The sequence below is a fragment of the Manis pentadactyla genome, chromosome 14, assembly GCF_030020395.1.
Source record: "Manis pentadactyla isolate mManPen7 chromosome 14, mManPen7.hap1, whole genome shotgun sequence".
Lineage (NCBI taxonomy): Eukaryota > Metazoa > Chordata > Mammalia > Pholidota > Manidae > Manis > Manis pentadactyla.
In genome coordinates this window covers 32,317,478-32,328,370 of record NC_080032.1, presented here as the reverse complement: position 1 = coordinate 32,328,370, position 10,893 = coordinate 32,317,478, and the positions used below count along the sequence as shown (strand labels likewise).

General features: G+C 55.4%; 1 protein-coding gene across 1 annotated transcript in view; it reads left to right on the top strand.

Annotated features, from left to right (window-relative positions):
- Positions 1–767: 767 nt before the first annotated feature.
- The window catches only part of ITGA9 (integrin subunit alpha 9), a 323,579-nt gene continuing 313,453 nt past the window's right edge, over positions 768–10,893 (top strand). Inside the window, exon 1 of the mRNA XM_036921609.2 lies at positions 768–1,166. Within this exon, the coding sequence (XP_036777504.2) occupies positions 982–1,166 (185 nt within the window). The 5' untranslated portion in view covers positions 768–981. The remainder of the gene's footprint in view (positions 1,167–10,893) is intronic.

Below are 10,893 nucleotides of genomic sequence, written 5' to 3'. Positions count from 1 at the left end.
TGAGGAATTGTTGAACGGAAATAGAGTATCAGTTGTGCAAGACAAAAAGTTATAGAGATAGGTGGTGAGCTGCAAACAATGTAAATGTACTTAATGCCACTAAACCGTACAGTTAAAGATGGGTAAGATGGTAAAATCTATGCTCTGTATATTTTATCACAGTAGCACCCACCCACCCTCTACACAGCCAGCCAGGCCCCAAGGACCAGAGCTTCTATTCAGCAGGTCTGGAGTGGGACCTGCTGATCCCCAGCTCTAGCAGGTCCCAGGTGCTGCTGGTGGGGCGAGCAGCCGAGGGGCCAGCGATGCAGACCAGGTGAGCGGTAAGGGAGGGCACGCTGCTCACTCCTGCGCGGCTGTTAGTGACAGCAGCTGGCATTTGTTGAGCGCTCGCCACCCTCAGGTTATCTCATCTGGGGAAGGTGCCGCCTCTGGGCGGGCGGAACAGGAGCTGATGATTCTCGCCCGCTTTCCTTGGTCCTGGGCGGAGTGTGAGATGAGAAGGAACGAGACCCGAGCCGGCTCGGGGGGTGCACAGCGGCTCAGGTAGCCTCCCGGCCTGGGCGCGGGGCGGCTCCCGTGAGCACGGGGCGGCACAGGTGGGCGCGGGGCGGAGCCCGCGGGATGAGGAGCGCTGGGCGCGGGGCGGCGGGTCTGGCGGTCTCGGCGGGCGATGCTCACGGCTTGCGGCCCGCAGGGGGCGCCCTCCCGCCGTCCCTCCGGTCCCGCCCGCCCGCCCGCCGGGCCGCCCACCCCACGGCGCGCCCCTCCGCAGTCCGCCGGCCCGCGGCTCCGAGCGCGCACTCTGTTCGGCGGCTGAGGACGCCGCCCGCCTGGCCGCCCCTTGCCCGCCTCGGGCGCCCGCTCGGACCTCGGGCCCGGCCCGCCGCGTCGCGCGCGGAACTCTGCCCGGGGCCCGGCCGTCGGCGGCCAGCTGAGCTCGGCCCGCTCGGGGCTCCGAGGAGGCGGTGGCCGGCCGGGATGGGCTGCCCGGCGGCGCGGAGGGGCGCCCGGGGGCTCGGCGCGCTGCTCCTAGCGCTGGTGGCCGCGGGGAGTCCCGCGTGTGCCTACAATCTGGACCCGCAGCGTCCCGTGCGCTTCCAGGGCCCCGCCGGCTCCTTCTTCGGCTACGCTGTGCTGGAGCACGTCCACGACAACACGCGCTGGTGAGTGCCCGGCCGGCCCCCGGTCTCCTCTCCGCCCTCGTGTCCGCCGGCCTGCAGCTGGACTCAGCCCCTGCGCCCCGTCGCCGTTCTGAACGCCCAGGGCCGGCGCGCAGCGCGCCCGAGCGGCACACTCCTCGGTTTGGGGGACTCCTGGTGACACTCCGCCCGCGCCTCCGCCTTCCTGCCTGTCCCGCGCCACTGCGCGCAGGAAGCAGAGTAACGCGGGGACCTGGGGGACCGGCTGCGTGTGCGCGGTGGGGCAGTGGGGTTCCCAGAAGCCGAGGGTCCCGGGACCCCAGGGGCGTATCGGAGCCCAGGCCCTCTTCCCTTTCAGGTGAAGCTAGGGGTGATGGTCGACTGCAGGAGAGGATTGGCCCAGACCCTAAGAGGCAAGGCCAGTGTGGCTGGTGGGGAATCCTGGGCAGCGTGGGCCTCTTTTCATAAGGGTCAGCTGCCCTGGAGACGGGCACCAAGGAGCCTTAGTATCGGGAAGGCCTCGGTTGGGGTGAAGGTGTCCACTCACCCCAGAGAATCTCTCCAAGATGCCCAGGGGTTGGGGGTGTTCCCTCATTAAGCCCTGTCCGCTGAGTGCCGGCCTGGGAAGCACGGAGGGGAGGTGTCCTTCCTTGACCCCTTCCACGGGACAAAGGGGAATTAAACAGTCTCACAAAGGTCACCTCCTCATCTAGAAGTTAGGTCATGGATAGTTCCTGTGGTCAAGGGCATGCCCCGTGTGGGCCTAGGTGACAACTAGTCTGGGGTTGATTTCGTGCGGTCACCAGTGTGAGCGTCCTTCGGGGCTGCAGGCTGGTAGGGTGAGGTGGGTGATGGGTGTGCTCTCAGCGTGGAGTTCTGTGGGAGAGTCCCTGCTGTAAGCTGAACAGAGGCGCACAGGAAAGGGAGGGTTGGTAGATCAGAGTTCTCAGGCATTCCTGGCAAGGTGGGGACTGGTGACGAGCCATCCCATTAAAAATCATGCTGTTCAGGAGAGACTGGGCAGAAGCAGTTGGAGAACGCATCCCAGAATCCCATGCTGGGCTCCTGTACTGTGTGACCTTGACACAAAGTACTTATGAGAGGTGTCGAGTTGAAGGGCTCCCTGGGCAGGGGGCTCCTGAGGAAAGGCAGGCAGTTGTGTGGGTCTGCAGGGTGCAGGCTTGAGGGCTCCCAGCTCTTCCACCACTCAGCTGAGGAGAATGCCAGGACTTGTCACCAGGAATTGGGTGGGCCACAGGTCAAAGCTGCCCCAGCCTGAGAACAATGGGGTGGGGAGAGCAGATCTGACATGGGAAAAGAATGGAGCCTGCTTTGTTTCAAAAAGGGGATGAGGCAAAGCTGTGTGATGTGAATAATTTGGCAATTGCAGGACAGGACAGTCTGGCCTTCCACTTGGCACCCAGATTGGGGTGTGGAATTGGACGGTGATGCTGGCGCATGGCCTTGGCACTGCTGGGGATGTAGGACAGGTGTGTTGGGGTCCCTAGGAGCCCCATCCTCAGCCAGGCTGCTGTCTCAAAGGTGCCCTCCCCATTGCTGATTGAGAGCAGCCTGCTCATCCTGTCAGTGCTCGTCTCCAGGACTTGTTAGGCACCAGCTAAGCTCTCCTGAAATCTTTTTAAGGCCAATTCTCCCCAGCCCCCGTTGCCTTGATTTCATCTGTTTTTGCTTATGTCCTTGATTTCTGTCTTTGGGCTGCTTTGTCCAGGTGTTTCCCTCCCTCTCCTCCTCCCCCTGCCGTGTTCTTGGTCTTAGACCCTGACGGTCTTTGTCCCTTGTGCTGCCCAGTGTGGGTGAGCTGCGACTTTTGAAGCAAGAGCCTCTCAGCATCTCCTGCTTGCTTCTTTCCCTTTTCTGCAGAGGCTAGACTTACATGAGGCTAGTGAAACCCTGCCAAAGGCGCCTTGATTTCATAGGCCCCTACCAAGGCCCTGCGCCTAATTTTATCCTCATGATTTTATATTAAATGTAGTCACCTTAACTTTATAACATTTAGGCTCTGTAGAATCTGGATCTACTCTGAGTCTCTACCTTAACTTTCTGCTCTGGGGTTGGTTGATTGACTTAGTGACCTGTTGGTCTGTCCGCACCAGGCAGTCCCTGGGCTCTGGATTTTTCAGCCCGGCTTGAGGGACATGTGGGTTGTTTATAATTAGGTGTAAACAGCCTTCTAAACAAAGCTTTGCGGACATTCTTAATGATTTCCTTTGAATAATTTCCTGGGCTTAGAATTGCTGGGTAAGAGTAGAGGCAAGTTTTAAGGCATTTCTCTGCATTTTCAAAGTGCTGATGAAGCTAACGTGTGACTTTAGAAAAACGCATTCCATTACTCAGTCCCTGAAGTTTTGGAGCAACTTATCAAAAGGCTGCTCCAGAGCTTCACAGCCTCCCGGAGGGGCTTAGAAAGACCACAAAGGGCCAGAACAAGTGAGGGAGGTGAATGAGAGACACGAAGAGGGAAAGCAATACAGAAACTGAGAAGCAGAGGAGGCAAATGTGAATTAAGCTTTGCAGAAATTATGTTTTAGCTTTTCAATTCAGTATTAGGGCCCTAGTAAGTTTGTTTCTTTTCACAGGTGACAGGGCTGGTATGCAAGTAAGGGGGCAAGAAGAGTGTGTTGGTGGGGGCACGGTGGGAGCCTAGGCCCCAGGTCAGCGTGGGCTCCGCACATGGCAGAGTTGAGGGTGGTGGTTAAGGGCACCAGGTACACATCAGGACAGTCTGGAATTCCTGGCGGTTCTTTTTTAAACCCAAAATGTCACTGATTAGAAGGTCCTAGGTTTCTGTGTCTGGGAAGGGGATGACCTTGCTTTTCTGAGTCCTAGGGGCTGTGTCCAGCTTTTGCAGTCACACTGCATTGAGAACAGAGACCCAGACCCAGCGTCTCTCAAAGTGTTTGCTTGAAAGGTCCCTCCATTGCCATGTTCTGGGCAGTGAGGGTTGTCCCCATGACCGGGTGGACCAGACTATCCTGGGCAGTATTACAGATGCCTTTTGTATTAACTTGGATGCAACCATGCAAGCGACTCAGTTCCCTCTCTTCTGATGATACCCAGAGGGTATCTGCCTGCCCAGAGCCTGCTTCCTCTCCCACACCCCCCACTGTGGGTCATCCTGCACCCTTTGAACAACAGCAGTAGGTTCCAGGGAGTATGGACAGAGCCGATTTCTGTTCCCTTCTGTAGATGTGGACCTGTTCCTCAGCTGCCGGGCAGACAGCTATAACACCCTGTGATAGAAATAAATGCGGCCCAGCTGGCGTCCAGCCCCCAGGGTGGGTTTCCTTCCCTCCTTCCTCTCTGTCCCAGACGCCCTGGAGTCCAAGTCCGAGGTGGTTGGGTGCATTGGCTGCCTAGCTGGCGACGTGCTTCCTGCCCCCTCTCCTGGGACACATCAAGACGGCTGTGCTCAGGCATAGAGCAAGTGCTCGGAAATGGAAGACGTGCTGGCTTTTTGCTTTGTTAAGGTTGTCAGAGCATCATTCAGTGAGGAATGGGGAGGGTTCAGAGCCAAGAAGAACATAACATCCTCACTTTGCATTAAGGTTGGGAATTAAAAGAGCAAGCTAGAAAGCTCTGACTGCCAGTGCAGTTGCCACCGGGCAGATGTGTTGCTATTTAAATTAAATTTAATTACAACCAAATAAAACTAAGAATTTCATTCTTCAGTTGCCCAAGCCACATTTCAAATGCTCAGTAGCCACATGTGGCTAGTGGCTGCTATATTGGACAATACAGAACATTTTTATCATTGCAGAAAGTTCTGGACATTGCTGATTTACAGCAATGACATAAGCCTTACAAGAGCTAGACGGAGATTAAAAGGTGATACAAGAGATACTACCTTGATTATATTTGGGTATTAAAGCTGAAATGGGGTGTTTAAGTCTAACTAAAAACAGTGTTCGGCTAAAGAGGCTGAATTATTTCTCTCTTGATTCATCAAACATTAGAGTGACTGGTCTGTGCCAAGGGGTAGGGATTCAAGAATGAAAAGTCCTCTTGTAGTTTGATGGGCAAGTGGCTTGTCCTTGGGCAGGCACAGTGGTTCTGAGGAGAGAGGAGAGACCCCTGGGAAGGCAAAACCTTTTAAAAGGGGGACCCTGGGATCATTGGCCCTGCTTCCCTCCCCTCAGGCATTGTGGGGCGACACCCAGAATGGCGGTGCAGCCTCACTGTCTTGTAACCTCTGGGGAGGCGTGTGTCCTGAGTTCTTCTGTCCCATGCCAGGCTTTCAGGCGGGCGTGGAGCTGCATGCACTTCCCCGTCTGGGTTTTCTGGAAATAGCATTTTTCAGACCTCGTTCCTGGTTCTTCCTGGTCCCACAGAGCCAGCTTTCTTAGGCTCCCGGGAAGGGAAACCGGCATGTGTATGAGGCCCAGGTTCTAAGGGGACCCAGAAAATGTCTCTTGGGATTTCCAGGGCTTTCCCTGAAGGTGTGGAGGAGCTGGCAGGGGTGCTGTTTCCTGAGCTGGTGCTGAACGCCGGCTGGGCAGAGGCAGCTGTCTCACCCAGAGGGGAGGACCTTCCAGGGCAAGACGGCTGCTCTTCTGGCCTGTCACTCACAGCTCTGAGCCCCAGCCAGCTCTGATTCCCTAGTGACATGCCGCTGGTCAGAAAATGGTCTCCTTCTGATAGCTCCTGTTGTGATTTCTCTGGGTAAAACTTCATTTCACATTTATTAAAAGCAGCCACGGTGTTCTCAGAAATCATTTGCTTTCAAAGGAGAAGCATGTAACTGTAAGAAATCAAAATTAATGATCTGTATCAGACTGTGTTGGCTGGGCATCTACAGTGGCTCAAATGCCTCACAGGTGGGATAGTCTTGAGTCGAATCTTTAGGGCAGCCTGGGAGTGGTTTCCCGTTTGCCAGCCAGGGAGCTGGGGCTCAGAGGGGCGGGCCTGCCCAAGGCCGCCCCAGCCTCAGCGATGGCACATGCTGACTGTAGTCTTGTGTCAGTTCGCATGCTCTGCACTGCAGATGCTGGGAAGAGATAGGGGTGTGAGAGAATTGGGGGTGGGGGTGGGCAAGGCCTGTGAAAGCACAAGGGGAGGAAGTGGGACCGGGCAGGGAGGGCCTCAGACTGCGGTGTGGACCTGCTGAAAGCCTCAGCCCACACAGCAGGGCCACCCCTGTGATGGTTATCAGTCCTTGGCTGGGCTGCCTCCTGTTTGCAGCAGCCCTGGGGGCGGCATGGGAGGCTGTCAGCTGACTGCCCCCTGGCAGCTGAACAGCAGGAGGTGAACACACCAGAGCTGTCCTGGAGCCCATCAAGTGTGTGCTGCTGTTGGGAAGGCATGGGGTGTGTCCCTCGGCCTGCGGTGTGCCTGGAGGTCGCCTGCACCCTTGCTCATTCTGGTGTGTCTGCAGCTTGGACAGCGGGATGCTGGGCTGTGGGAACCGGCCCTGAGGCCCACTCCAGAGGGGTCTCGCTGCCCTTGGAAAGTCAGGCGGCCAGGAGGAGGATGGAGCTCCACCTCACCTCCAGCCATGGAGCAGCCGATGGGCTCTCTACTGGAGGGAATGGCCAGATCTCATCCCTGAGACCTTTTGAAGTACACATCCTTAGCCCTTGGATTTGGGGTTGGTCCAAAGCAGAATCAGTGTTTTATCAGGACCTTCGATTTTTCCAGAGGGCACCTAGGAGCGAAAGTGAATGGAAGATTGGGAAAAAGCTGGAATCTTTAGAACTACATGCCCATTTTGTCCCCTGTTTCTGCTTTTGGGAGGACAGAAAGGACAGTGTCGTGCATTTAATCTCACAACGGTGGCAACAGTGAGTGCGCTGGGTACTCAGTATGCGGCCAGCACTGCTCCACGTGCTCGGTGCATCCTGGGCCCTTCATGTTCCCTGTAATTACTTGAGCTGGTCATCAGTTCAGCCTCAGTTGCAAGGGGATGACTGAGGCACAGAACATTATTTGGTCACAGGGCATGAGAGGGGGGAGCTGGGGCCTTTGTCTCTGCCTCTCAAGAAGCCAAGAGTCTGAGTTTGGAGAGTCAAGGTATCTGTCCTGTGAGGCTCTGCCCTGCTTTGCCGCAAGTTTTGGAATTACTCTAGTGGAAGCCTCCTTATGATGCCCTGTGGGGCTGCTTAGTCATGACCCTCTTCTAGTCGGCATTCCAGGACTGCTTAATCAGAGAAACAGGGAGCCAGGGACTCCTCCAAGGAAGTTTACAGGGCCTGCTCTCAAGCCTAAGTGTCCTAGGAAAGATGGAGCATTTGGGGATATTCCTTGACTCTATCCTAACCTTCCCAGGCTGTTTCTGTAACCATCCCTTCCTGCACTCCACTGAATCCTCCTGGCTCCCATGGCTTATTTAAGGAGCTCTGTTTGGAGAGTAGAAAGGGAGAGTTGCCAAGGCAGCCAGTGCTTAGAATTTACCCCTGGATTTTTAACTTTATTAAACCCACACAGAGGCAGACTTTCTGCACCAGGGGCCAACAGTATGCGAGTGAGGATGATTCGCACCCCCCCAGGTGTGAATATAAAAAGCGTGAAATGTGTTTCCTCCATCAGGTCTCATCTCATGGCGCCTTCAAGCCCAGGTGCCTCTCCTGCCCCGCCTGACTGTGAGCCGCTGCATGGTGCACCGGCATTATGCAGGACCCCCCAAGAGGCAAGACTGCAGAGGCTCTTGGCACCTCTTCTTCCACCAGGACAGGTGGCTGTTCCTTCCCTGGGAGTGGGGCTCTGCCTTTGTTGTGGCTCCTAATTCCCCAAAAACCAAAGCTGTGTTTTCCGAGCTGAGCCATGTAAGGGAGGCTTCTTTCACTGGATACCTGTGGGAGTGTGACTCCTAGAGTTTTGTACACCTCTTCCTTCTCTGAGCAGGGGGAGGCCACGTGGGAGCTCTGGCTCCCATGCTGGGCTCCAGGTAAGTTTGGAAGGGAGGTCTGCACTTCTGGGGTGGGGCGGTGGTGAGAATTCTAGCAAAAAGAATTTAAAAGTATTGCTCTCTTTTTCTTGGTGTCTTGTGATTATTTTCTCCAACAGGAAGACTTCGAGGCTTTTGCTCAGGTCTCCCAGAGGTCTGTGCTCGCTCTAGCTCTTGGCTTTTAGTGTGTACTTGATGTTATCCTTCCCCACCTGAGACTGCCAGCCCTTTTGCCACACTTCCTTCTCCAGCTGCACCCTGTCAGTGCATCTGCCTCCGAGGGCTCCTCCCTGATGCTTCTCCAGGTCGGGAGCCTACCTGGGCCCCTGCCCTTTCCCATTTGGGCATGGAATGCCACCTTTTTTGTCCTCTGACTCAGCATCTTCTGGGATTGTACTCCTTTCCCTTTATTACTCCAGCCTAGAGGTCCTACAGTAGAGAATTATTGCCAGCCTTTTATGAGTTCTTCCTGTGTGCAGAGGTCCTATGCTCAGTCCCCTGGTGCAGCAGGCGAGGGCAGAAGCCAAGTCCAAGGTTACCCAGCAAGGAGATTGCAGAACGAGCTGAACCCAGGGGGCCCTGACTCAGTATCAGCCATGCTTCCTGTCTCTGTCCCTAAGGAGGAAGAAAAAGTGTCCTGAGACTTCTAGGAGAGCATCTGCCTGCTCTGTCTTGGCAAGTGAGAAATCCGTCCCCCTTCTTCAAGTCAGGTCACCCGGGGTGCCTGCTGCTGCCCCGGCCCCCTGACACTTTGCCCTTTGCCATTCCCTTGTGTGCCTCGCTGCTGCCCTGGGAATGGGGCCCATGGTTTAGAGATGAGGGAGGGCCCAAGGGGCTCACCTACGGTCATGCACCTGGAGAGGAACTGGGGCACTCTTCGGGGCTGGTCCCACACCCTGCACCCCTGCCTCTCTTGTCTCCGGGCCCTGAGGAGCAGCAATTTGCAGCAGCAGAGCTGGAGAATTGGCCGGACTGAGCAGTTGGAAGGTGATGGCGGTTCCATAGCTGTGTCCTTGCAGAGGTGGAATACCCTGGCTTGAGTCTGTATCTGTTCTGTGACCGCCGCACTGCTGGAAAGCTACCTGAAAACTCAGTGGCTAAAGCCAGTCCCCAGTAATTAGCTCATGATTCTGTGGTTGGCAGGTTAGACTGGGTTCAGCTGGGTGGTTCTTCTGTTGTCAGCTTCTGGGTTGGCTGGCTGGCTGGTCTGCAGAGGCTTCAGCTGGGGAAGGCTTGTCCATGCTTCACGTGTCTTTCATCCTCCCACAGCCTGGGCTTATGCACCAAGAGAGCAATCGTAAGTGTGCCTGGTCTCTTGAAGCCTAGCTGAAAAGTCAAACCATGTCCCTTCTGTCACATTCTGTTGGGCCAAAGCAAGTTACAGGGCTGGCCCATGTTCAGGGGGTGGGGGGCGGGACAGCGTGCCTCCTGATGGAAGAAGCAAAGTCTCATGGAAAAGGGCCTGGAGACAGGAAGGGTGGGGAATTGTGGCTACTTTTATAATCTAGTGGTGAAAGTGTCCCGGCCAGTCCTGGACTTCCATGACCTCAGCTGAGGGTCTGAATAAATTCCTGCCTAGTACACCAGGAAAGAGGCTGGGGCTCTGAGGATCTGGGAGTGCTGCCAAGAGGTGGAGCTGAGATGAGCTGGGTGCCAAGGTTTTTGGCTAATGCCTGGCATTCTGACATTTCTTCAGACACCTACTTTGTACCAAACACTATGCTAGGTGCTTTATAAACATGGCTTGCTTAAACCTTATAAGAACCCCTATTAGATGCATTTCAATTTCTATTTTTACAGAGAAAGAAAACTGAGGCTCAGAGTGGCTAGGACACTTGTCTGAGGTCACACAGTGTTATCAGCGGTAGAGGCAGAGTTTGAACCCTGTGTTACCCCTGGGCTTCTTATGCTTCCCAACCCTGAGTAACTTACCACTGAAGCTTAGAATTCAGGCAGGACTATTAGTTTAAAAGCCCTGAAAAGCATTATCCACTGCTTAAACACCTGGCTCCTCATCTGCCCTAGGTGTCAACCGAGGAATTTCTGAGGCTCTTCCGGCCCCACAGCTCCAGTTGGCAGGCACTGGCCCTGGAGGTCTCTGCTCTGGGAGTGGAGGGTCCCGTGTGGTCAGAGGTGGCTCTCCTGGCACCAGCTTTCCCTCTGTTCAAGTTTTGGCCATTTTGCCCGGCGAGGGATACGGGGTGATTCCCCGGGTTTCTGTGTGGTGCAGTGGACACACAGTGATCGAATTCCACTCGTAGAACTGACAAGTGGGTCCCTGGGGAAGCTTTGGCTTTGGGATCAGATGCAGGAAAGCAAACCTAATGGGTTTAAGGTTTTTAATCCCCAGTTGCTGTCCTCCATGTGGCTGTAATTTTGCTGTGCAGAATCACTGCTGTGGCGTTTGTGGGAGGGAGGGAGCCTTGGAGACACTGCAAGGCAGCTGTAGCTCAGCCCTTCTCTGCCACCTGCTCTCCAGGGAGTTTACTGGCAGTTTGCCCCCAGGACTCAAGGGGTCAGGGGCCAGAGGGCATTCTCTGTTGCCAGCTTGACATGCACAGGTCAACCAGGGGAGTGGCTGTGCTGGCAAATGGAGGGCCACCATTAACTGCACCATGGGAGCGACTGTGGGAAGATGGGGGAGAGTCGCCTTTGGACATGGACACCCTGGGTGCAGATCCCAGCTCTGCCACTTAACGATGTAACCTACCACCTCTGAGTAAAATGGACACAAGCAGCTTTCCTGACAGGTTGGCCTTGAGCTAGAAGTCAGACAGCCATGAGTGTAACCGATGTGGGCAGATGAACAGGTGGGCCCACATTTCCAAATAGGTGTGTGAACTACTCACG